This window comes from Rhinoraja longicauda, chromosome 20, assembly GCF_053455715.1.
Source record: "Rhinoraja longicauda isolate Sanriku21f chromosome 20, sRhiLon1.1, whole genome shotgun sequence".
Classification (NCBI taxonomy): Eukaryota; Metazoa; Chordata; class Chondrichthyes; order Rajiformes; family Arhynchobatidae; genus Rhinoraja; species Rhinoraja longicauda.
In genome coordinates, this window is record NC_135972.1 from 7,877,012 (window position 1) to 7,904,631 (window position 27,620).

A 27,620-nucleotide genomic window follows, 5' to 3' on the forward strand; every position below is an offset into this window, starting at 1 on the left:
TGGGTTTTTAAATCTTGTATGAATTATAAATTTTCTCTATTCAAAGGACCGCGTCACGGTGGCACAGCGGTGGAGTTGCTGCCCTACAGCGCCAGAGCCCCGGGTTCGATCCCGACCACGGGCGCGGTCTGTACGGTATTTGCACGTTCTCACCGTGACCGAGATCTTCGGTGTCTCCCACACTCCAAAGACGTACAGGTTTGCCGGTTGATTGGCTTGGTATAAATGCAAAATTATCCCCCAGTGCGTGTGTGTGTGTAGGATAGCATTCACGTGCGGGGATCGCTGGTCGGCGCGGACTCAGTGGGCCGAAAGACCTGTTTCCGCGCTGCATCTCTAAACTAAACTAAAAAATATATAAAGCAAAAAATATGCCGCTGTTAATGTCAGCACATTCTGCAAAGATAAGCTGGCACTTGTTTGAATATTTTATGCAGAGCCACAAAGATGTTTATAATATGTCACTAGATAATTCCCTTTGGTTTCTGCCTCAGTCTGATGACCTGGTTGCAGTTTTGGTTTGGTTGGTGCTGTCTGCAATCCTCTGCTCTCCTCTATTTGTCCTTGTATTCCGTAAACAAGCAATGCAAGATCCGGGTGGTGGCTTTGGTGTCCATATTAACCACGTCTGGGGGGGGAGAAGGGACAAGGGGGGATTTTAATCAGAAGCACAAGCACAGGCAGTGACTAATAGACAATAGGTGGAGGAGGAGGCCATTCGGCCCTTCAAGCCAGCACCGCCATTCAATGTGATCATGGCTGATCATTCTCAATCAGTACCCCGTTCCTGCCTTCTCCCCATACCCCCTGACTCCGCTATCCTTAAGAGCTCTATCTAGCTCTCTCTTGAATGCATTCAGAGAATTGGCCTCCACTGCCTTCTGAGGCAGAGAATTACACAGATTCACAACCTTCTGACTGAAAAAGTTTTTCCTCATCTCAGTTCTAAATGGCCTACCCCTTATTCTTAAACTGTGGCCCCTTGTTCTGGACTCCCCCAACATTGGGAACATGTTTCCTGCCTCTAACGTGTCCAACCCCTTAATAATCTTATACGTTTTGATAAGATCTCCTCTCATCCTTCTAAATTCCAGTGTATACAAGCCTATCCCATCCTCGGTTTTCAGATCCCCCCACTGAACAAAACCATCCCATTAGCTGAGAGATGCACAAAATGCTGGAGACAGGCACAAAATGGAGGAACACCACCTCACATTTCACTTGGGCAGCTTCCACCCCAGCGGTATGATCAACTACAAGTAACCCTTGCTCTCCATCCCTCCCCCCTTCCCAGTTCTCCGACCGGTCTGACTGTCCTCCATTACATTTTAACACTGTTTGCTTCGTTGTTACCTTCTCCGAGCTAACAATGATCTATTCTACACGTTCCTTTAAAAACACTTTATTCCCACCTTCAATTTATACCCTTTGTGTAGGAAGGAACTGCAGATGCTGGTTTAAACCGAAGATAGACACAAAATGCTGGAGTAACAGCGGGTCAGGCAGCATCTCTGGAGAGATGCTTGTTGGGTGAAAGTGAGAAGCTGGTGCGACTGGGATGGGTGGGGAGGGATGGAGAGAGAGGGAATGCCGGGGTTATTGAAGTTGGAGAAATCTATTAAATGTATATCCTCTAGTTTTAGACACCCCTTGCACGGGAAAAAGGCTCTTACTACCTAACTTATCCAGGCCTTCCTAATTTTGTGTGTATCTATCAGGTTTTCCCTCATCCTTCAATGTTCCAGAGAAAACTATCCACATTTGTCCTCCTCCTCTTTATAGCTAAAACACTCCGATCCAGGACATCTACTCACGAGGTCGGAGTGGGCAAGTTGGGCCGAAGGGCCTGTTGCCACACTGTATGACTCTAAATCCCTCTGACGTCCATCTAACTAATGTCCTCCTACACACGCCACAGCCTGGTGAATCTCCTCTCCACCCTCCGACAGCCTTCCCAAACCCTGTTGGCCAGAACGTCACACAACTAGTGCCTGGCACCAGCGGCTTCGCCGATATCTGGCACTCATCAGGCGTCTGACCTCGTGCAGTGGTTGCTGGATGGTAGGAGGACCACGCTCGTGTTGTTCTGACCTACGCATGGACTGCTGAGACCAGGTGTCTATGGGTCACAGGTGGTGACCATCACACACGCCAACCTCCCTTCCATGGACTCCATCTGCACTTCACGCTGCCTCGGCAAGGCCAGCAGCATAATCAAGGACCAGTCTCACACCAGACACTCCCTCTTCTCCCCTCTCCCATCGGGCAAGAGGTACAGAAGTTTGAAAATACACACCTCCACATTCAGGGACAGTATCGTCCCAGCATTCATCAGGCAACTGAACCGTCCTCTCACCAGCTAGAGTGAGCTCCTGACCTCCCATCCACCTCATTGGACACTTTCATGAACCGTACTTTATCTGCACTAAATATTATTCCCTTTATCCTGTATCTGTCCACTGTGGACAGCTTGATTGTAATCATATGTAGTCTTTCCACTGGCTGGATAGCACTCAACAAAAAGGCTTTTCACTGTACCTCGGTACACGTGACAATAAACAAAACTATTTTGAGATGAAGGGGATACTGAGGATTCTGCCTGGTAACTGCAAAGTCCCTATTATGATGTTCCTCAAAGGAGACAAAATGGTGCCATGGTGTAGACACATGCAAGGTCACTCTGAACAGAACTATTACTGATGAACACCACATCCCTTTGCTCTGGAGCTGGCACATCCTCAATCATTTTTAAGAAACTGGAACTGGCTCAAGTCAAGATATAATCAGAAATACTGGATCATTAACACACAGGCCACATAAGTTCATAAGTGATTGGAGCAGAATTAGGCCATTCGGCCCATCAAGTCGACTCCGCCATTCAATCATGGCTGTTCTATCTCTCCCTCCTACCCCATTCTCCTGCCTTCTCCCCATCACCCCTGACACCCGAACTAATCAAGAATCTATCTATCTATCTCTGCCTTAAAAGTATCCACGGACGTGGCCTCCACAGCCTTCTGTGGCAAAGAATTCTGCAGATTCACCACTCTCTGACTAAAGAAATTCCTCCTCATCTCCTTCCTAAAGGAACGTCCTTTAATTCTGAGGCTGTGACCTCTGGTCCTAGACTCTCCCACTCGTGGAAACATCCTCTCCACATCCACTCTATCCAGGCCTTGGCATGGCATCTTATCCAGGCCTTTCAGTATTCGGGAAATCTCAATGTGGTCCCCCCTCATCCTTCTAAACTCCAGTGAGTCGAGGCCACAGGCTCACCAGAGTTAGCATCTGGGTGACTTTAACCTTGAGGCATCTGAATGACTCCCTTGAATAGTGCACATTGAAGTGGAACTATGGATAGGTTGCCATGGCTGCTGCTGATCCCTCCAGAATATGTCAATGCTGTAGATTGACACAAAATGCTGGAGTAACTCAGCGGGACAGGCAGCATCTCTGGAGAGAAGGAATGGGTGACGTTTCGGGTCGAGACCCTTGTGTTAATGCTGTGGTGATTTGCATCGTGTGCCAAGTGCATATCTCTAAGCTGTGGAGAGGGAATTACTAAAGCAGTGAACAGGGCCAGGAATTGGCTGACATAGCCATCCGGACATGACATTGCAAGGTCGTTAGATTAATAGCTCCCTCAAAATCTCATCAGGAATTAATTGGTTGCATAGGTCTGACATTGTTATCACAGTTCATCGGTGACCATGAAAGAGGATTAAAATGAACAATACTTTCTAAATAAAACCTTCCCGCGTCAGATATTCCTCATTTAATTGAGTTTAGTTTAGAGATATAGCGTGGAAACAGGCCTTTCGGTCCACCAAGTCTGTGCCGACCAGCGATCCCTGCACACTAACACTATCCTGCACACACTAGGAACAATTTACAATCTTTATCAAAGCCAATTAACCTCCAAACCTGCACGTCTTTGGAGAGTGGGAGGAAACCGGAGCACCCGGGGAAAACCCACGCGATCACGGGGAAAGTGTGCAAACTCCGTACAGCCAGAGTCGGGATCCAGCCCGGGTCTCTGGCGCTGTAAGGCAGCAACTCTACCGCTGCGCCACTGTGCCACATTGGGTCGTAAGCCACCCAAGCAGAATATGAGGTGCTGTTCTTCCAGCTTGCACGTGTCCTCACTCTGGCAATGGAGGAGGCTCAGGACACCAAGGTCAGTGTGGCAATGGGAAGAGGAGTTAGTGGTTCTTGGAGGAACAGCACCTCATATTTCGCTTGGGCAGCTTACACCCCAGCGGTATGAACACTGACTTCTCTAACTTCAAGTAACCCTTGCTTTCCCTCTCTCGCCATCCCTCCCCAGTTCTCTGACCAGTCTGACTGTCTCCGACTACGTTTTATCTCTGTTTGCTTTCTTGTTACCTTCTCCCAGCTAAAAGTGATCGTTCCTACATTTTCCTTGATCTCCATTCCCTTTGTCCTGTTTTCACACCGTGCACTTCCTTATCTATGTATCTCCCTCTCCCCTTGACATCAGTCTGAAGAAGGGTCTCCACCCAAAACGTCACCCATTCCGTCTCTCCAGAGATGCTGCCTGTCCCGCTGAGTTACTCCACCATTTTGTGTCTAAAGTAGTTAGCAACCGGGTGATCCAGCAGGTCTCGGCTGACTTAGCACTAGTGCTCGGCAAAACGATCGCCTAGTCTACGCTTGGTCTTATCGATGCCTGTGACGTTAAATCTTCATAATCACACAGTAAGGGACAGGATGTGCAAAAATAAAGAAAGCATTGGAACAACCAAGAATGATCAAGGTTTAAGTGGATCCAGGAATAAGTGGGTTAACCTATGATGAGCATTTGACGGCACTGGGCCTGTACTCGCTGGAGTTTAGAAGAATGAGGGGGGACCTCATTGAAACGTACAGAATAGTGAAGGGCTTGGATATAAATGGATGTGGAGAGGTTGGAGAGTCTAGGACCAGAGGTCATAGCCTCAGAATTAAAGGACGTTCTTTTAGGAAGGAGATGAGGAGGAATTTATTTGGTCAGAGGGTGGTGAATCTGTGGAATTCTTTGCCACAGAAGGCTGTGGAGGCCATTAGTGGATATTTATTAAGATAGATTCTTGATTAGTCCGGGTGTCAGAGGTTATGGGGAGAAGGCAGGAGAATGGGGTTAGGAGGGAGAGATAGATCAGCCATGATTGAATGGCGGAATAGACTTGATGGGCCGAAAGGCCAAATTCTGCACCTATAACATATGATCTTATGACTTATGACCCTCTACTGGCAATGTAATAACAATACTGAACGTAGCATTGCACGATCAGGCTTAAAAGAGTGAAAATGTCTATCCTTCTTTTCTAAAAATCGCCACTGACCTTGAGGATTGATGGGATAATTCAACAGTCCTCTGTCTTTCAGAAGCTCCAGCACGAAGGATACGTTGTGATGCTGCGTTGAAGGAGAACAGATAATTAAAAACCCGTGAGATAAAACATGCAGATGCTGGAAGCCCGAAACTAAATCAGAAAACGCCGCGAACACTCAGTGGGTCAGGCAGCATCCGTGCTGGGCGGAGCAGAGTAGAAGTTTCACTTCAACCGAGCCTTCAAAAGCGCACTTTCTGTTTTTGCACTGCTAACATCTCCGAACACAGAGGAGGGCAAGCTGCCAAGGTTTCATTCAAGAGTTGCCGGAATAATTAATAGAGTTCAGCATAAACATTTGGATTGAATCCTGGGCGTTGCACTGAAAATGTTTGCAGAATTCATGAATAGTTTAATCACCCTGAATTCAATTAAGCCCAAACAACTGAAGATCAGGGATTTGAGAGACTCGTGAGGTCAGCAATTGTGAATCTAGATGCCAAAAAATACATATACTCTACACTGACTTTTAATTTAGTTTCACAGTCTGAAGGAGGCTCTCGACCCAAAACGTCACCCATTCCTTCTCTCCAGAGAATTCCACAGATTCACAACTCTCTGACTGAACTTTTTCAGTCAGAGAGTTGTGAATCTGTGGAATTCTCTGCCTCAGAAGGCAGTGGAGGCCAATTCTCTGAATGCATTCAAGAGAGAGCTAGATAGAGCTCTTAAGGATAGCGGAGTTAGATGTGGCCCTTTTTGCTAAAGGGATCAGGGGGTATGGAGAGAAGGCAGGTACAGGCTACTGAGCTGGATGATCAGCCATGATCATATTGAATGGCGGTGCAGGCTCGAAGGGCCGAATGGCCTACTCCTGCACCTATTTTCTATGTTTCTATGTTCCATACACCCACCACCCTTTGTGTGAAAAGGTTGCCCCTCAGATTCCTATTAAATCTTTTCCCCTTCACCTTAAAACTCTACGACTGTAAGAAAAAGGAATCAATGTGTAGATTGTTGTCGGGATTATTCTTCAATATTCAGTTTTAGTATCAGTTCATATTTTTTAAATGAATTGATTAGTACAGTTGTCATGGACTCGGTGGGCCGAAGAGCCTGTTTCCACGCTGTATCTCTAAAACTAAACTAAGCTTTACAAATAAGTAGCTTCGATGCTTAAAAAGCAAAAACTGAACGATATGAATGATATTGCAGTAAGAACTTGTGTTGTGTGCACGTTCTCCCACATCCCCACATGAGGAATTCTCTGCCTCAGAGGGCAGTGGAGGCCAATTCTCTGAATGCATTCAAGAGAGAGCTAGATAGAGCTCTTAAGGATAGCGGAGTCAGGGGTATGGGGAGAAGGCAGGAATGGGGTACTGATTGAGAATGATCAGCCGTGATCACATTGAATGGCGATGCTGGCTCGAAGGGCCGAATGGCCTCCTCCTGCACCTATTGTCTACTGTCCAGAGATGCTGTCTGACAAAAAGCTGAGTTACTCCAGCTTTTTGTGTCCATCTTCAGTTTAAACCAGCATCTGCAGTTCCTTCCTACATAGTTAGTTTAGTTTAGTTTAGTTTAGTGATACAGCACGGAAACAGGCCCTTCGGCCCACCGAGTCTGCGCCGCCCAGCGATCTCTGCGCATTAACACTACCCTACACAAAGTGGGATAACAAGGAACCAATGTGAAAGGTTTGATCAATGGTATGCATGGACGAATGTTGGGCCGAAGTGCCTGTTTCCAATCTGTCAATCAGTGGGTGTGTGGAACAAGCTGCCAAAGGAGATCGTTGAGGCAGGGACTATCCCAACGTTTAAGAAACATGCAGAGAGGTACATGGATAGGACAGGTTTGGAGGGACCTGGGCCAAACGCGGGCATGTGGGACTGGTGTTGGTGGGACATGTTGGTCGGTGTGGGAATGTTGGGCCTGTTTCCACGCTGTAAGGTTTTATGACTCTAATCAAACATGGCATCAGCCTCTGTTGCGGAAGCCGCACTTCTATCCCTCACCACAAGGTGGCTGGTTGCAGAGATGAGCAGAAGGACAATGGCTTTTACACCAGACTGCGTGTAGAAACTGGCCATGTGTGTAGGAAGAATGAACTGCAAACGCTGGTTCAAACCGAAGACAGACACAAAGAGCTGGAGTAACTCAGCGGGTCGGGCAGCATCTCTGGATAGTAGGAACGGATGACGTTTTGGGTCCCGAAAAGTCCTTCTCTCCAGAGATGCTGCCTGTCCTGCCCCGCTGAGTTACTCCAGCTTTTTGTATCTATCTGTGGAAACTGACCGAGTGCATTATTCCCCATAGTGAAGATAACACTATACAGGAATCACAAAAGTATGGAGTAACTCGGCGGCTCGTGCAGCATCTTTGGAGAGAAGGAATGGGTGACGTTTCAGGGCGAGACACTCTTCAGACTGATATCAGGGGAGTGGGACAAAGATAGGATGTATTTGGAACTAGGAAAACTAGAGGGAGAACTGGGGAGGGGAAAGAGAGGGAAAGTACGGACTATCTGAAGTTAGAGAAGTCAAGTGCTTTCAAGAGAGAGCGAGATAGAGCTCTTAAGGATAGCAGAGTCAGGGGGTATGGGGAGAAGGCAGGAACGGAGTACTAATTGAGAATGATCAGCCATGATCATATTGAATGGCGGTGCAGGCTCGAAGGGCCGAATGGCCTCCTCCTGCACCTGTTTTCTATGTTTCTATGAACCCCCTCATCAGCAGATCGGCACAAAAACGGACAAACGATTTGTTGTTCCTTCCATCTGGACCGTCACGTATTGTGACAGAAAGTCTAAAAGGGCCACATGCAGGGAGGGGGGCAATTGGTGTCAACTCACCTTTTCTTTCTCGTCTGAGGGACTTAAATAATATTCACTTAGATGAATGAAACATCCTTCCAGCTGTCCAATTAATAGAATCATTATCACTCCATTGGAAAACTGACGAAACATAATGGCAGATGTAATTCAATTAGGACAGATCAACTACTTTATTTTTAGACCAGACCAAGTGGACCCACTGGGCTTAAACCTCTCCTGCATTGGTGCAGCACCCTGTCCTCCCCCACTCCCCTCTCTCCTCAACCCCCCCTCCCCTCTCCCTCCTTCCCCACTCCCCACTTCCCCCCTCCTCCCCTCCCCCTCCTTTGAAACTTTAAAATGTGAATAACTTAAAAAATATAAGATGGATTTCAAAAAACCTACTTGCATTGTCACTAAAGTGACAACGGTGAGTAAGGTGGGCCTAAAATTGTCGCGCTATCGGGTACCGTTTTGGCTGAAGTTCAGTCAAAAAAACAAGATAACAAACGAGAGTTTTAGTATATAGATAATAAATCAATTATTCAGATGTGACAAAATTCTACTTGGATAGATGTGAGCACGCTGTAGAATCTCAAGGATATTAAGCTTTAGTTTAGTTTAGTTTTAACATGGAAAAAGGCCCTTCGGCCCACCAAGTCCATGCTGACCAACATTCATACTAGTTCTCTAATCCTATTTAGGATTAGAGAACAAAGAGGAAGTGATAGAATATTACCTTCCATCGCAGTGAGGAATGTGGATTCCGCTGTGGTGGATGTTTATGTTAAATTTTACTTTATGTGGCTGTGTGTCTTGTTGCTTTTCACTGTATGTATGGCTGTATGGTAACTCAAATTTCACTGTACCTTAAATGGTACACGTGACAATAAATTGATCTTCAAATCTACTTTCTCATCCACTCCCTGCACACCAGGGGCAATTTACAGAGGCCCAATTAACCTACACCCCCGCGCGTCTTTGGGATGTGGGAGGAAACCGGAGCACCCGGAGGAAACCCACACGGTCACAGTGAGAACGTGCAAACTCCGTACAGACAGCACCTGAGGGCAGGATCGAACCCAGGTCTCTGGCGCTGTGAGGCAGCGGCTCTACCAGCTGTGCCACCCTCAATTAAATAATGGAAGAACCACATTGCGTTAAGTGGTTAAGATTCATTCAAATATTAGTAGATTAAATTAACCCTCCCATTAAATGTCTGTGTGTGGATGCCTGTGGGATGATAGCTAACTGCCTGCCTAGGGTGTTTATGTGCTGCACAATAAGAGAACGTTTGCGCCCATCATTTCACAAGCCGACCAAACATGCAGTATCTGACCAGGCTTTGAGAAAATCCAAACTCCTTGAAACCTTGTGCACGCAGCAAATGCTGTTTGACAACAGGAGAGACAGGTGTCTCATTTCCTGGGATTCAGAGAGTGCTAACCTTCCCAACTAAGGGTGCTGTCTGTATAGAGTTTGTACGTCCTCCCCACGACCTGCGTGGATTTTCTCTGAGATCTTCCGTTTCCTCCCGCACTCCGAAGGCATATAGGTTTGTGGGTTAATTGGCTAGGTGCAAGTGCAAATTGGCTCTAGTGTGTGTGTGGAATAGTGTTAGTGCGCGGGGATCGCTGGTCGGCGCGGACTCGGTGGGGTGGAGGGCCCGTTTCCGCGCTGTATCCCTAAGCTAAAAACGAAACATCCAGACCTGTGCGCTAAGATCGTTCACGGTCACACCAAGCTTTACCAGGTGCTTGTTGACAAAGTGAAGCAAGGCCTAAAAGGGAAAACAAAAATACAATTCAACTCTGGACCAACTCTGGTTCGGCCAATTCACCTGTGGCTCTCAAATCTGAAAACATAACAAAAGTAGAAATATCCTACCTGTTGCACAACCTCTACTTTGTCTGGGCCGAGCTTAAAGAGTTCATCAATGTTGTCCACTTCTAAAAATTATAAAAATAAATTTTCAGAATAATATCACCACACAACGTAAGTTCTTATTGCAAGAATTCTTATTGCTTCTTATTTGTAAAGTTTAGCTCTAAAAGTTCAATTTAGTCTATTGTCACGTGTACCAAGGTACAGTCTTGTTGCATCCTACCCAGTCAGCGGAAAGAGGTTTGGAGATACAGCGTGGAAACAGGCCCTTCGGCCCACTGAGTCCATGCCAACCACCGACCACCCGTTCACACTGGTTCTGTGTTATCCCATTTTTCCATCCACTCCCTGCACACCTGGAGCAATTTATAGAGGACCAATTAACATACAAACCCGCCTGTGTTTGGGATAGACAATAGACAATAGGTGCAGGAGGAGGCCATTCGGCCCTTCGAGCCAGCACCACCATTCAATGTGATCATGGCTGATCATTCTCAATCAGTACCCCGTTCCTGCCTTCTCCCCATACCCCTGACTCTGCTATCCTTAAGAGCTCTATCTAGCTCTCTCTTGAATGCATTCAGAGAATTGGCCTCCACTGCCCTCTGAGGCAGAGAATTCCTCATGTGGGGATGTGGGAGAACGTGCACACAACACAAGTTCTTACTGCAATATCATTCATATCGTTCAGTTTTTGCTTTTTAAGCATCGAAGCTACTTATTTGTAAAGCTTAGTTTAGTTTTAGAGATACAGCGTGGAAACAGGCTCTTCGGCCCACCGAGTCCATGACAACTGTACTAATCAATTCATTTAAAAAATATGAACTGATACTAAAACTGAATATTGAAGAATAATCCCGACAACAATCTACACATTGATTCCTTTTTCTTACAGTCGTAGAGTTTTAAGGTGAAGGGGAAAAGATTTAATAGGAATCTGAGGGGCAACCTTTTCACACAAAGGGTGGTGGGTGTATGGAACATAGAAACATAGAAAATAGGTGCAGGAGTAGGCCATTCGGCCCTTCGAGCCTGCACCGCCATTCAATATGATCATGGCTGATCATCCAGCTCAGTAGCCTGTACCTGCCTTCTCTCCATACCCCCTGATCCCTTTAGCAAAAAGGGCCACATCTAACTCCCTCTTAAATATAGCCAATGAACTGGCCTCAACTACCTTCTGTGGCAGAGAATTCCACAGACTCACCACTCTCTGTGTGAAGAAATGTTTTCTCATCTCGGTCCTAAAAGACTTCCCCCTTATCCTTAAGCTGTGACCCCTGGTTCTGGACTCCCCCAACATCGGGAACAATCTTCCCGCATCTAGCCTCTCCAACCCCTTAAGAATTTTATATGTTTCTATAAGATCCCCCCTCAGTCTTCTAAATTCCAGCGAGTACAAGCCCAGTCTATCCAGTCTTTCCTCATATGTAAGTCCCGCCATCCCAGGGATCAATCTGGTGAACCTTCTCTGTACTCCCTCTAAGGCAAGAACATCTTTCCTCAGGTTAGGAGACCAAAACTGCACACAATACTCCAGGTGCGGTCTCACCAAGGCCCTGTACAACTGCAGCAGAACCTCCCTGCTCCTAAACTCAAATCCTCTTGCTATGAATGCCAACATACCATTCGCTTTCTTCACTGCCTGCTGCACCTGCATGCTTGCTTCCAATGACTGGTGCACCATGACACCCAGGTCACGTTGCATCTCCCCTTCTCCCAATCGGTCACCATTCAGGCTGCCAGAGGAGGTAGTGGAGGCTGGGATTATCCCAACGTTCAAGAAACAGTTAGGGCAGATTTGGAGGGATATGGACCAAACACGAGCAAGTGGGACTGGTGTAGCTGGGCTGGTGTGGGCAAGTTGGGCCAAAGGGCTTGTTTCCATGCTGAATCACTCTATGACTTTAGTTGTACAGCACAGAAACAGGCCCGTGTCTACCTACAAATTTACTCAAAGAACTTGAATCAGATCATACACCCATCCGGAATAAAGTGAAGACAAATGCAACCCTCCTGTGATCATTGCACCCTTTGCCCGAACGACAGACACGGGACACACCGATACCAGAGACTTTGATCAATCACATTCAGTGTAAGTTTCAGAAAAAATGTCATCCAGCGACCGAAGGAATATATTTTTCTGAAAATAATTTAAAATGTAATTTTAAATAATCTGTTCTTTATTTTTCTACAGATTTCTTTACATAACAACAGCGAAACTTTTCTTGCTTAACTCTTCCTTTTTGAAAAGAGACAGTGACACACTTATGAAACAGATCCTCAATGCTTCAGCCATTGAGGCAAAGAATCGACAGCTATTACAGGGTTTATCTATTAAAATGTTGTGTTGTCACCTGCGTTTTAGTTCATTTTTAGAGATATAGCGTGGAAACAGGCCCTTTCGACCCAACCAGCGATCCCCGCACATTAACACTATCCGAAACCCACTAGGGACAATTTTTACATTTGCCAAGCCAATTAACCTACATACCTGTACGTCTTTGGAGTGTGGGAGGAAACCGAAGATCTCGGAGAAAACCCACACAGGTCACGGGGAGAACGTACAAACTCCGTACAGACGGCACCCGTAGTCGGGATCGAACCCGGGTCTCCGGCGCTGTATTCGCTGTGAGGCAGCAACTCTACCGCTGCGCCACCGTGCAGGGAATTAAAAAAATAATTGTTCTCTGGCTTGTATCTCTCGATCTGAAAATATCCTTACTTTTCACAAACCATGCTTTAATTTGTCAACAACAAAGTCCATATGGTCGCACAGCGTGGAAACAGGTCCTTCGGCCCAACTTGTTCAAGCTAACCAAGATGCCCCATCCAAGCTAGTCCAGAAACCTTTCCTACCTATGTATGTCCAAATACCTTTTAAATGTTGTTACTGTACCTGCCTCAACTACCTCCTCTGGCAGTGCATTCCATATACCCACCAGCCTCTGTGTGGAAGCATTAGAGTTGCTGCCTCACAGCGCCAGAGACCCAGGTTCGATCCCAGCTACGGGGTGCTTGTCTGCACGGAATTTGTACGTTCTCCCCGTGACCTGCGTGGGTTTTCTCTCAGAGCTTCGGTTTCCTCCCAAAAGACAATTGGCTTGGTATAAATGTAAGGTGGTGTTAATGTGCGGGGATCGCCGGTCGGTGCGGACTCGGTGGGCCGAAGGGCCTGGTTCTGCACTGTATCTCCAAAAATAAAAATAAACTAAAAAGTTGCTCTTCTGAGGACATTAAACTTATGTCCTCCAGTTCTTGATTCCCTTACCCTGGGTAAGGCACTGTGTGCATCACCTATCTAGTCCCTTCATGATTTTATATACCTCTATATGTCAGAGACAGTGAGGTGTTAATACCTTACCTGATGCTTGATTCTGTTCTTCATTCCTAGTCCAAAAAATAAGTTTACAAATTGAAATCCAATTCAAGTTATCTCTGGTTTATGAACAAAACATAATGATTTTCAATCGTTCTGCACAGCAATCATGCTCAGAATCCACAACACCTGATACCTGTCCACACACCTGGAGTCACGTACAAAACATGCTCAGAAATATCCATGGAAGTTTAGTTAAGTTTAGTTTTGAGATACAGTGTGGAAACAGGCCCTTCAGCCCACCGAGTCCACACCGACCAGCGATCCCCGCACACTAGCACTATCCTACACACACTAGGAACAATTTACTATTTACACCAAGCCAATTAACCTACAAACCTGTACGTCTTTGGAGTGTGGGAGGAAACCGGAGCACCCGGAGAAAACCCACGCAGGTCACGGGGAGAACATACAAACTCCGTATGGACAAGCACCCGTGGTCAGGGTCGACCCCGGGTCCCTGGCGCTGTAAGGCAGTAATTCTACCGCTGCACCGCCGTGCCGTGGTGATACAGCACGGAAACAGGCCCTTCGACACATCAAGTCCGCGTGGACCATCAATCGCCCGTTCATACTAGTTCTACGTTATCCCACTTTCTCATCCACTCACTGGTTAAGTTTAGTTTATTTCTGTCACGCTGCACACTGATGTTTCGGTTTGGGATCATCAGTCTGAAGATGTCTGTGGCGGCACGGTGGCGCAGCGGTAGAGTTGCTGCCTTACAGCCAATGCAGCGCCAGAGACTCAGGTTCGATCCTGACTACGGGCGCCGTCTGTACGGAGTTTGTACGTTCTCCCCGTGACCTGCGTGGGTTTTCTCCGAGATCTTCGGTTTCCTCCCACACTCCAAAGACGTACAGGTTTGTAGGTTAATTGGCTGGGCAAAATGTAAAAACATTTTCCCTAGTGGGTGTAGGATAGTGTTAGTGTGCGGGGATCGCTGGGCGGCGCGGACCCGGTGGGCCGAAGGGCCTGTTTCTGCGCTGTATCTCTAAACAAAAGGGTCCCGACCCAAAACGCCATCCCTCCCAGACGCTGCCTGACCCGCTGAGTTTCTCCAGCACTTTGTTTTTGGCTGAAAACCAACACAGATTCACTTTCACCCGTAATGGAAAATTTTACAAATTCACATGTTACAAATTGATTGGTTTACACTCAGAGAAGAAATTATTCTAATCTCAAAACTCAAAAAGTAGGTAGGTCGATTTTTAAGCACCAACGTTACGATAGATAATGGTGACAACTCTCAGTAGGTCAGACAGTGTCCGTGTGGACAGAAGAATTAATTATGCAGCCAAATGACCTTTTTAGACTCAGGTTTGTCATTTCTCACTTGGAACAATAGATGGTAGACAACAGACAATAGGTGCAGGAGTAGGCCATTCGGCCCTTCGAGCCAGCACCGCCATTCAATGTGATCATGGCTGATCATCCACAATCAGTACCCCGTTCCTGCCTTCTCCCCATACCCCCAGACTCCGCTATCCTTAAGAGCTCTATCTAGCTCTCTCTTTAAAGCATCCAGAGAATTGGCCTCCACTGCCTTCTGAGGCAGAGAATTCCACAGATTTACAACTCTCTGAGTGAAAAGGTTTTTCCTCATCTCTGTTCTAAATGGCCTACCCATTATTCTGAAACTGTGGCCCCTGGTTCTGGACTCCCCCAACATTGGGAACATCCACACATTTATGCACATATTCTGAAGAGGGGTCTCGACCTGAAACGTCACCCACCCCTTCTCTCCAGAGATGCTGCCTGTCCCGCTGAGTTACTCCAGCATCTTGTGTCTGTCTTCACATATTTATTCAATTCTTCCCACGTTAATGAAGTGGTATGGCACCAAATAGATCGTTTTTTTTTACCTTTTCCCTGTGATGTATTCCAACTGTTTTGATGTTTTTATTCCTGCTTTGTCAATCTAGAAAACCAAAATTTCAACAAACTTGAAAGTTGAAGAAAAACAAAGTTCAATTCTTGCGGATTTGTACGTACTTCTCAAAATGCCTGCCCCCCCAGGGGGAAGGAATGAGCAGCGGATAAACAATTAACTTAGTCTGTTTGGTTGCAATAGTTACCTCAAGAACTAAGGTATCCAGGCACACATTTTCTGGAAGGGGAACACTGGGTCTGAAATGCTTTATGATGGCAACCAGGAGGTGTAAAGTGGCTATCAGATCCTTGTTATGGATCACTGAAAGTCAAAGAAAACAACAAAAATTACAAGAGAGAAAATCGGCAACCTTTAGTTGTGGTATTGCACATTTGCAAGAAAACATTGTCTGTGACTGTGTTAACAAGTCCCATGGCGTCTATCCATAGAAGTGAGAAAACGCACACCTCCAGAATTGGCGACAGCTTCTTCCCAAGATAGACACAAAATGCTGGAGTAACTCAGCGGGACAGGCAGCATCTCTGGAGAGAAGGAATGGGCGACGTTTCGAGCCGAGTCCTTTCTTCACCCGTCTGAAGAAGGGTCTCGACCCAAAACGTCACCCATTCCTTCTCTCCAGAGATGCTGCCTGTCCCTCTAAGTTACTCCAGCTTGTTTTATGTCTATCTTCGGTTTAAACCGGCATCTGCAGTTCCTTTCTGCACAGTATCTTCCCGGCTGTTATCAAGCAACTGAACCATCCTACCACCAACTAGAGAGCAGTCCTGAACTACTATCTACCTCTTTGGAGACCCTCGGACTGTCTTTGATTGGACTTTATTGGCTTTTTCTTGCACTAAACGTTTTTCATGGTTTTCCCTTTATCATGGATCTGTGCACTGTACACATGATTGTAATCATGTATTGTCTTTCCGCTGGCTGGTTAGCACGCAACAGAAGCTTTTCACTTTTCCTTGGTACACGTGACAATAAACGAAACTGAACTAAAACTAAAGGATAATTTTGTTTTGCTTGTTATTATTGTCATGAGTACTGAGGTACAGTGAAAAGCTTTTAGTGGCTTGCTATCCAGACAATGAAAAGACTATACATATTTACAATAATTTACAGTTTACAGTTAAAGCGTATAACACTTAGTGTGGAAGATAGAGTCCAATCAAGTCGAATTAAGGATTGTTCAAAGATGTCCACTGAGGTGGATGGGAGGTCGGGACCGCTCTCTAGCTGGTGGGAGGACGGTTCAGTTGCCCGATAACAGCTGGGAAGAAACCATCCCCGAATCTGCAGGTGTGCGTTTTCACACTTCTGTACCTCCTGCATGATGGGCGAGGGGAGAAGAGGGAGTGGCCGGGGGGGGGGGGGGGGGGGGGAGGGCGAGGGGAGAAGAGGGAGTGACCGGGGTGCGACTGGTCCTTGATTATGCTGCTGGCCTTGCCGAGGCAGCGTGAGGTGTAGATGGAGTCAACAGAAGGGAGTGGCAAAATGTGCGGGAAAAAGAAACTGCAGATGCTGGTTTAAATCGAAGGTAGACACAAAATGGTGGAGTAACTCAGCGGGTCAGGCAGCATCTCAAGAGAGAAGGAATGGGTGACGTTTTGGGTCGAGACCCTTCTTCAGACTGATGTCAGGGGATGGGGCGGGTTGCGTGATACACTTACGGTCTATGTTCCAGTTCAGATTGTCGTCCTCTGTAAGTTGGAGCAGATGGTTGACCCTACCCAACACAGCACCAAGCTTCTGCCTCTGTGCACTGGCAGACAGTGCAATCTCTTCCACATCCAGCTTGACTTCACCCAAATGCACTTCAGGGGAGAGAAAAAGAAGCTTTAGCAAAAACAGCCAAAAGGGGCCGCGTAATCCAAATCTTCAATCTGAGTTTATTTGGGTTCAAGATTTAACGTACATTTTTTGTCCAAAACAAAATCTTAAATATTGACTGGAACAATAGAAAAATTGCAGGTTTAGTTTAGGAATGCAGGGTGGAAGCAGGCCCTTCGGCCCACCGAGTCCGTGCCGGCCAGAGACCACACATACACTCGTTCCACCCTACACACTGGGGACAATTTGCAGAAGCCAATTAACCTACAAACCTGCAGAGGGAGGGAGGGGGAAAGGAGGGAGGGAGGGGGGGAGGATAAGGGGGTTCAGGGGGATGCTGGAGGGAGGGGGTGGAGGGAGGGGGGAGGGGAGGGGGGAGGGGGAGGAAGGAGGGGGGAGAGGGTGCTGCACCAATGCAGGGGAAGTTTTGGCCCCAACGGGTCCACTTGGTCTATAACCTCTAAAGACAAATTAGAAGATATATTATTCTAGAAGTACAGTGATTTATTCCTTGTAAAATGCCTTGTATGATTCAGTAGATTCGGTGTGGGTGTATGTTTTTCTAAAGCTACAAGACTTAATTGCTCTGCATTCTTGAAATCAATGCTTGTTTTCTTCTATCAAGCCAGCATTACTTGTTCTTTACAAATGTTTGTAGCTCTGGGTTTCAATGTCGGGTAAACAGAGACTGAGGTGAATCAGAATTTAATTGTTGAATAGGTAAAGCACAAAAGGTTGGAAACTGCTCTTAATTTCAGAAAGATGGTATTAATCTCAAGATTAATTAATTCAATTGAAGCTTGATTTACACACACACACACACAATTCGAGATCATTTTACAAAAGACTGCACATTTACTTTTGATCCTTCATTATCTTTTGAGCCCGGCATCAAACCCTGATCACTCCCACCCAACGGTTATCCAATATCATTTGTCTAATGCACCATTCCCCAGGAAGGTCAAGAAATGCATCTTTACTGAGAAAAGATGTCCCTGTAGGAAGCAGATCTGAGAATCTGTATCCGTTTAAAGCAAACCCATCCATTGAAATAGCAATAAATAACTGTGTAGAAAGGAACTGCAGATGCTGGATTATACCGAATATAGACAATAGACAATAGGTGAAGGAGGAGGCCTTTCGGCCCTTCGAGCCAGCACTGCCATTCAATGTGATCATGGCTGATCATTCTCAATCAGTACCCCGTTCCTGCCTTCTCCCCATACCCCCTGACTCCGCTATCCTTAAGAGCTCTATCTAGCTCTCTCTTGAATGCATTCAGAGAATTGGCCTCCACTGCCTTCTGAGGCAGAGAATTCCACAGATTCACAACTCTCTGACTGAAAAGGTTTTTCCTCATCTCAGTTCTAAATGGCCTACCCCTTATTCTTAAACTGTGGCCCCTTGTTCTGGACTCCCCCAACATTGGGAATATGTTTCCTGCCTTTAACGTGTCCAACCCCTTAATAATTTTATACGTTTCGATAAGATCTCCTCTCATCCTAAATTCCAGTGTATACAAGCCTAGTCGCTCCAGTCTTTCAACATATGACAGTCCCGCCATTCCGGGGATTAACCTAGTAAACCTACGCTGCATGCCCTGTGAATATATACATAAAATGCTGGATCCAAAGAATATGGATTCACTGATTCTCTGATGGGAAGTGGAATGTGACATGGTGCTCTTAATATACACAAAATGCTGGAGTAACTCAACAGGACAGGCAGCATCTCTGGAGGAATGGGTGACGTTTTGGATCAGATCCTTCTACTGAAGAGTCTCGACCTGAAACATCACCTATGCCTTCTCTCCAGAGATGATGCCTGACCCGTTGAGTTACTCCAGCATTTTGTGTCGATCTTCTGAGAATCTGTTTAGTTTAGAGATACAGCGCGGAAACAGGCCCTTCGGCCCACCGGGTCCACGCCGACCAGCGATCCCCGCACACTAACACTATCCTACACACACTAGGAACAATTTTTACATTTACCAAGCCAATTAACCTACAAACCTGTACGTCTTTGGAGTGTGGGAGGAAACCGAAGATCTCGGAGAAAACCCACGCAGGTCACGGGGAGAACGTACAAAACCCCGTACAGACAGCGCCCGCAGTCAGGATCGAACCTGGGTGTCCGGCGCTGCATTCGCTGTAAGGCAGCAACTCTACCGCTGAGCCACCATGACCAGTTGTCCAGTTTGATATAAACCAGCTCGGCTTGTGACAACAATCCGCACAATGCTTGCAGGGGATAGATGAACACAGTGCATCATGTAAAGTACCATACCTTCAAATACAGGTCTGAAGAAGGGTCTCGACCCGAAATGTCACCCATTCCTTCTCTCCCGAGATGCTGCCTGACCTGCTGAGTTACTCCAGCATTTTGTGTAATAAATACCTTCAAATACAGGCTATTGGTGTTTACCTAACAGATGGTGTAGCACTAGTCCATCATACAGGTCTCCCTCCAGTGACAGAACCACAATGTGGTCTTGCTTCAGTGTGGCATTGATCCAATCAATGAGAAACTGAGGAAAGCATAGACAATTGGCGCATGGTCAAATCTATTACATCTTTGAATTAAATGACACAGTATCTATTCCCAGCATACACATTTCCACATAGTTAGGTATAGAGTCTCACAGCATGGAATCAAGCCCTTCGGCCCAACTTGCCCACCCTGACCAACATGTCCCATCCACACTAGTCCCACCTGCCTGTGTTTGGCCCATATCCGTGTACCCGTCCCAATGTTTCTTAAACGTTGAGATAGTCCCTCCCTCTATTGCCTCCTCCGGCAACTCGTTCCCTACCCCTCGGGTTCACATTAAACCTTGACCTCCCTCACCTTAAACCTAGGGCGGCACGGTGGCGCAGCGGTAGAGTTGCTGCCTTACAGCGAATGCAGCGCCGGAGACTCAGGTTCGATCCTGACTACGGGCGCCGTCTGTACGGAGTTTGTACGTTCTCCCCGTGACCTGCGTGGGTTTTCTCCGAGATCTTCGGTTTCCTCCCACACTCCAAAGACGTACAGGTATGTAGGTTAATTGGCTGGGTAAATGTAAAAATTGTCCCTAGTGCGTGCAGGATAGTGTTAATGTGTGGGGATCGCTGGGCGGCGCGGACTCAGTGGGCCGAAGGGCCTGTTTCCGCACTGTATCTCTAAATTTAAAAAAAATCTAAGTCTAAAATCTATGTCCTCTGGTTCTTCAATTAATTATTTCAACTAGACTTCGTCAAGCTAACCTACCGATGAAGTTGTGATAATTTTATCCTGCGTCTTCTTCTTCCTACTCAACACTCTTCCCACACCATGGAGCCAAAATAGCTGCAAATCATTGCATCTCAAGTATTTAATGGAAACACAGCTTATGAGTGCTTAAAATCTTAGACAAAGGTGAAAATGAATTGTCAACTCAAGCTGAGAGGTGTGGGCACATTGGGCAAAGGCTTGTTGGCCAGGCAAAGGGGTGCAAGCTATGGATTGCGCATGGGCAAATGAGGATTATAGCAGAAATCACAGGAGTGGGGCATGAAGGTCCAAGAATAAGTGTAAATAGCCAGGGCTGCTGTCATTTCAGCAAGCTCACAGCACAAGTGGTAGAAGGTAATATCTTCAATTCAAAATACTAGTTTCGAAAACTTTTTATAGAAGATTGCATTGGTCTGAAGCTGGATATCACTGTCATTAGTTTAGTTTAATTTAGTTTAGAGATACAGCGCAGAATCAGGCCCTTCGGCCCACCGAGTCCGTGCCGACCAGCGATCCCTGTTACACATTACACATTAGGGAATATTTACAATTTTCACCGAGGCCAATTAACCTACAAACCTGTACGTCTTTGGAGAGTGGAAGAAAACCGGAGCACCCGGAGAAAACCCACGCAGGTCACGGGGAGAACATACAAACCCCGTACAGATAGATCCAGGTCAGGATCAAACGCGGGTCTCTGGCGCTGTAAGGCAGCAACTCTACCGCTGCACCACCAGATAAGATGGATTGCTGAGATTTCAAAAGAGAAACAGCATCCTTTAATTAAGTGCCAAAATATCTGGGACACAAGTAAGCCAAATCAAAAGGCAAGTGGTTGGTGTGATTTTCAGCAGGTGCAACCATCAGAGAACGGAGACACAAATAAAGATTTAAGTTTCCACCGTCATTAATTCTTCCAACTTGGGGCTCTTCAGTGAGGAAGGCTGAATAAACTTTCTTCTTTCACCTGTAAAAATCAAAAGAAAAATATAAGGTCATAAGTGTTAGGAATAGAATTCGGTCATTCGGCCCATCAAGTATACTCTGCCATTCAATCATGGCTGATCTATCTTTTATCATATCATATCATATCATATATATACAGCCGGAAACAGGCCTTTTCGGCCCTCCAAGTCCGTGCCGCCCAGCGATCCCCGCACATTAACCCTATCCTACACACACTAGGGACAATTTTTACATTTACCCAGCCAATTAACCTACATTCCTCCTAACCCCAATCTCCTGCCTTCTCCCCATAACCTCTGACACCCGTACTAATCATATACACACTGATCACGTTTTCCTTGATTATTGTGTTGTTTACAGTGTGCTATGTTTACATATTCTGTTGTGCTGCTGCAAATAATACTGTAAGAATGTCATTATTCTATCTGGGACATACAACAATAAAACGCTCTTGAAGATCCAACTCTGAATCAACTTTGGTTGAACGTGTTCAGCCAGTACTTAGAGATGGCATATTCCATCTCATGTGAAAATACAGATTTGACACTCAGTTGAGTTTAGTTTAGAAGGATGAGAGGGGATCTTATCGAAACGTATAAGATTATTAAGGGGTTGGACACGTTAGAGGCAGGAAACATGTTCCCAATGTTGGGGGAGTCCAGAACCAGGGGCCACAGTTTAAGAATAAGGGGTAGGCCATTTGGAACAGAGATGAGGAAAAACTTTTTTAGTCAGAGAGTTGTGAATCTGTGGAATTCTCTGCCTCAGAGGGCAGTGGAGGCCAATTCTCTGAAATCATTCAAGAGAGAGCTAGATAGAGCTCTTAAGGATAGCGGAGTCAGGGGGTATGGGGAGAAAGCAGGAACGGGGTACTGGTTGAGAATGATCAGCCATGATCACATTGAATGGCGGTGCTGGCTCGAAGGGCCGAATGGCCTACTCCTGCACCTATTGTCTATTGAGATGCAGCGCGGAAACAGGCCCCTCGGCCCACTGAGTCTGCACCGGCCTACAAAACCTGCACGTCTTTGGAGTGTGAGAGGAAACCGAAGATCTCGGAGAAAACCCACGCAGGTCACGGGGAGAACGTACAAACTCCGTAGACAGCACCCGTAGTCGGGATCGAACCCGGGTCTCTGGTGCTGTAAGGCAGCAACTCTACCGCTGCGCCACCGTGCCACCCTGAATTTGTCTGTGAATTGTTTCACCCTTTGCCAATGGTGAAGTGGAATTGGGAAATTAGCAACCTGACATAATTCACCCTCCCATCAGAAACATTTTTATTGTACAGGGGGGAAATAAAAATTGCAAAAGCAGTACGAACCGAGAGGAATGTCAATTTTGGTAGACTCTTTAAATTCTTCAAAGCCAGCAACAAGGTTAGCTAGCGAGGAATCCATATTACCGGGCTTCACCTGCAGGTGCAAGTATATCAATGAAACTTTGGTCCAGAGGTTTTCTACAACATCAAAGAGGGATGAGAGAGAATAGGTTCAGTTGTTCTGACAGCAAGTCTCTGCAGTGCTCAGACACGCAAGTTAAACACAGACGCACAGCTCAATTCTGATGAAAGATTATTGACATGAGATGTTAACTCCCACCCCTCAGAGGCTGCCTGACCTGCAGAGAGCGATCGGCATTTTGTTTTCATAAGTGGTTAGACTTAGTTGATATCCAACATGACATAAACGCTGAAGAGAAACTCCGCCAAATGATGGAGTAACCCAGCGGGTCAGGCAGCATCTCCGGAGAAAAGGAATAGGTGATGTTTCGGGTCGAGACCCTTCTTCAGACTGAAATGCCTCCATTTGTACTTGCTTTTACATTTTCTTTGTTATTGCTTGCAAGATTTGATAAATTATCTTTATTCGATGATGCAATTATACTTCATTGTCACATGTGCCTGGGTACAGTGAAATTCTTGCGTACATCCAGCCGACTTCACCTAGGCAGTGCACAAAGATTCTGGCTAAAATTCAGGTTCAGGTGAAGTCTTGTTTATTTACATGTGGTCCTCCTAAGGTGATGACACGGTGGAAGGATGGATGGGTGGACGGATGCAGGCATGACCTTTGCTTTGGTGAGAGGTGTCACAAACCTGGGGTCACAGCTGTAAAATATAGGGTCAGCCATTCAACACTGTGAGCTGAGGAGAAATTTCCGCAGCCAAGCGGTGCCGATTCCTTTGGACTTCCCTCTCTTAAGACGCGTGTGGAGGTTGCAAGTCGTTCATTCAAGGCAGAGATCGTTTGGTTTTTGGATATTGTGGAATTATCGGCTTTGACATTAATGCAGGGATATATCATTGGGGTAAAGGTGGACCTGTGGCGGGATACTTTGTAACTGTCGGCGCCCTTCATGTGGCGACTCTTTGCATACCTTGGGTGTGCAAAACAAAGATTATCACATGTGCCAATAAAGTATCATTCATTCATCATCCATTCATTCATTCATTCATCCATCCATCCATTCATTTATTCAGGGTGATTTTATTGAAAGGGGAGCAGTGTAAAAGGGCAGGAACAAAACTTGGAGAGATGATAGCTTATAAAACATTATAAACATAGGCATATTTTCCTAATAATTCTTTTATTTTACGGTTCCCAGTAATATACAGAAAATGTGAGGTGCATTAGTTTTGTGTTTTTTGGAACTCTGTAAATAAACCCCAGAGACCTGTTGGAGGGATAAATGTCATCCCAGCACGTTGTTAAACAATGCATGATTTCGCTACACACAGTACTTAACAGAAGGGCTTCGAAAACTACATCTAGTTTAGAGATACAGCGTAGAAACAGGCCCTTCGCCCACTGAGTCCACACTGTCTCTGGTGTGTGGGAGTAAACCGGAGCACCCGGAGAAAACCCAGGCGGTCACAAGGAGAACGTGCAAACTCCACAAGGAAAGCACCCGTAGTCGGGATCGAACCGGGGTCTCTGGCGCCGTGAGGCAGCGTCTCTACCGCTACGCCACCGTGCCGGACCAAGGCATTTACCAAAGCCCAATCTTAAAAGCTGTTGAAATAAAAGAATACGCCATGCTTTGTTAAGCAGAGCACATAGTATTGCTGAAACTTACCTTTGATGTCTAGCAATTTGGAGATTTGATCGTTTTCAGAGGAGCTCTTCCTTAGAATTCTGTACCATCAGAAATAAGTCGCCACCCTCACTGATTCAGCAGGGGCAAAAACCGCCTCGTCCCTGTATTTAAAGGGGAAATGAACTTTGTGGCAATAAAATATTTAACCTGGTCCTTTTAATTCTTGCATAGAACTTTTAAAAGGCTGATGGTCACAATTCTAGATTCAAGTCGCACACTGTAAAATGCGTCGAGTAAAGATGAGCAAAGCTATTATGTTTTTTCTGATATCTTTGCAATTTCCTCTTTGTTCTTTTGTGGGTTTTAACTGGAAGTCGCAGAGGCCTGTGTAACGGAAATGATATCATGGTTGTTCATGGTACTGGGCACCTACTGTTGCGAAAGAACTTGCGAGAAGTAGCTGAAGGACTATGCAGCTGAAATGGCTCATTTATGCTTGCATATAATGTCTCAGAGGGAAAGATTAAAGGTTGAAGTGCACCAATATTACAGTGAAGTTAATTCTTGACGATATCAATTTAGTCATGCTGGAACTGCTTACGATTCGAAGAGTTTTGCCATCTGAATGGGACTCCTTTCTAATCAAATCTATCTGCTGACAGCGGAGTTGGTTCCATCGGGTATGGTGACATCTGCAGATAAGTTGATTCTGAATGTTTCTCCTTTTTGTGCTCTTTTTTTAAATTGTGGGGAAAACATTTGTGTTTTTAGTAGTTTAGTTTTGTTTCGAGATACAGCGTGGAAACAGGCCCCTCGGCCCACCGGGTCCGCGCCGGCCAGTGATCTCTGTGCACTAGCACTATCCCACACACACTAGAGACAATTCACAATCTTTACCGAAGCCACATTAACCTACAAAAACCTGTATGTCTTTGGAGTGCGGGAGGAAACCGGAGCATCTGGAGAAAACCCACGCAGGTCACAGGGAGAACGTACAAACTCCATACAGACAGCACCCGAGGTCAGGATAGAACCCGGGTCTCTGGCGCTGTAAGGCAGCAACTCTACAGCTGCGCCACCGTGCCACCCCAGTAACAAAAGAATTTACAGTACCTGGCAACAGATATTTTTACTTTCAGCAGCCAATCTCAAAGCTAATATTAAATGTCATAGAAACATAGAAAATAGGTGCAGGAGGAGGCCATTCAGCCCTTCGAGCAGCACCGCCATTCATTGTGATCATGGCTGATCATCCACAATCAATAACGCGTGCCTGCCTTCTCCCCATATCCCTTGATTCCACTAGCCCCTAGAGCTCTATCTAACTCTCTCTTAAATCCATCCAGTGATTTGGCCTCCACTGCCCTCTGTGGCAGAGAATTCCACAAATTCACAACTCTCTGGGTGAAAAAGTTTTTTCTCACCTCAGTTTTAAATGGCCTCCACTTTATTCTAAGACTGTGGCCCCTGGTTCTGGACTCGCCCAACATTGGGAACATTTTTCCAGCATCTAGCTTGTCCAGTCCTTTTATAATTTTATATGTCTCTATAAGATCCCCTCTCATCCTTCTAAACTCCAGTGAATACAAGCCTAGCCTTTTCAATCTTTCCTCATATTACAGTCCCGCCATCCCAGGGATCAATCTCGTGAACCTACGCTGCACTGCCTCAATTACAAGGATGTCCTTCCTCAAATTAGGAGACCAAAACTGGCAAGATGAAGCTTGGTTTAGCTCAAGTTGAGTTCTTTCTGTTTAACTTGTCTTCATACTTACATCTAGAGTAGTTGGTAGTTAGAAAACACTTGCATCCCTTCAATTATCCTTGAATCAAACCGAAATGCACTGATTGAACCCGATTCCAGTTTCCTTTTAATAGTCTCCAATGATTTAGAGTTTGTTTATGGGATACATGTTTGCAGTCTGACATTAATGGCAAAAAAACAAATCTAAATTTGGTGGGAACACGTGACGGAATCCACCATATGGGTTGTGTTCTGGAAAACTGTGCCTCAAAAGACACTCACATAATCTATTTAGATTTTTTTTAAACCACTCAAGGTAAACAAAATACATGTCTTTCTACTTATTTGGCGTGACTGTTAGATGCAAGAATTTTATATAAAGCTGCTTCGGACAGCACCTAAATGAGCAAGATTGGTGGGTGGAGGAAACAGGAAGACTCAAGCAAATGAAAGTGTGAGATGAACGAGGGGAAGGGTTTAAAGTGAATTCACCCTGTCTTTATTTAACAATCTTTAGGTTCCTTCAAATATGGAGATACCAAAAAAATAATGAAAATTACGGTAATTAAGGCAGGTGAGGTTGGTTTCTTAAATATTTCTTTCACCGTGTACCAACGTGGGTTTAAGGAGAACATTTTAATGCATTTCTGTGCAGGAACAAACTGCAGATGCTGGTTTAGACTCAAAGATAGACACAGAAAACTGGAGCAACTCAGCGGGTCAGACAGCATCTCTGGAGAAATGGAGTAGGTGACGTTTCAGGTTGAGGCCATTCTTCAGACTTCAGACTGTCTGAAGAAGGGTCTCAGCCCGAAACGTTGCCTATTCCTTTTCTGCATGAATCCATTTCTAATCTCCTGTCTTTTAAGTACACCTTACTTATTGTGGCACTCCAAACTCCTAAAATATCTATCTTCGTGAAATATAAAAATATTGAAAATTCTTACCATTCTCCGGTATTAACCTCCTTCACTTTGCATGGAATTGTAAACAAAATGAAAATATTACTGCTGAGTCCTGTTACTTTGCATTGACGTCTTTAGGTTTAAACATCCTTCCTCTTTCGACAGCTGTACAAGGCAAGCCTTGGTAGGCCTATTTCCAGCACCACATTGCAGCAGTTTCAACAAGCTTCCTGTAAACCTACTAAACCATGTTATAGGACAAGAAGATAGGCACAAAAAACTGGAGCAACTCAGCGGGACAGGCAGCATCTCTGGAGAGAAGGTATGGGTGACGTTTCGGGTCGAGGTCGTTCTTTGGACTGGTTAGGGATAAGGGAAATGAGAGATGTGGACGATGATGTAGAGAGATAAAGTACAATGAATAGAAGATATGCAGAAAAAGTAACATAAGTAACAAGTTGAATATACGTTTTTGCAAATCTTTTATCCATTGTTCTTTATCTCTCTACACATCATGGTCTATATCTTGTTTGCCTTATCCCGAACCAGTCTGAAGAAGGGTCTCGACCCGAAACGTCACCCATTCCTTCACT

General features: G+C 45.7%; 1 protein-coding gene and 1 long non-coding RNA gene across 2 annotated transcripts in view; one reads left to right on the plus strand and one right to left on the minus strand.

The window, feature by feature from the left end:
* Positions 1 to 27,192, minus strand: parvg (parvin, gamma). The gene is made up of 14 exons (XM_078416894.1): positions 27,070 to 27,192; positions 24,418 to 24,539; positions 22,664 to 22,798; positions 21,276 to 21,340; positions 19,546 to 19,648; positions 16,962 to 17,105; positions 15,488 to 15,603; positions 15,275 to 15,330; positions 13,397 to 13,422; positions 10,036 to 10,097; positions 9,860 to 9,928; positions 8,188 to 8,289; positions 5,346 to 5,418; positions 1 to 628 (listed from the first exon to the last, which is right to left on the minus strand). Exons 3-14 carry the CDS (start codon positions 22,737 to 22,739, stop codon positions 555 to 557), a joined length of 966 nt encoding a protein of 321 aa, XP_078273020.1. The 5' UTR covers positions 22,740 to 22,798; positions 24,418 to 24,539; positions 27,070 to 27,192; the 3' UTR covers positions 1 to 554.
* LOC144603542 (uncharacterized) overlaps positions 24,941 to 27,620 on the plus strand; it is a 46,414-nt gene continuing 43,734 nt past the window's right edge. The window contains exon 1 of the long non-coding RNA XR_013548636.1: positions 24,941 to 25,058. This is a non-coding gene — a long non-coding RNA (uncharacterized LOC144603542). The remainder of the gene's footprint in view (positions 25,059 to 27,620) is intronic.

What these genes read in the sequence shown, in the direction of transcription:
- parvg (XM_078416894.1), bottom strand. Translation starts at nt 22,739, where the DNA reads ATGGATTCCTCGCTAGCTAACCTTGTTGCTGGCTTTGAAGAATTTAAA. An exon ending in AGTTGGAAGAATTAATGACG is followed by an intron (nt 19,649 to 21,275) that starts GTGGAAACTTAA and finishes TGCTTTCCTCAG; the next exon opens with TTTCTCATTGATTGGATCAA. An exon ending in AAGTAGAGGTTGTGCAACAG is followed by an intron (nt 9,929 to 10,035) that starts GTAGGATATTTC and finishes TTTCCCTTTTAG; the next exon opens with GCCTTGCTTCACTTTGTCAA.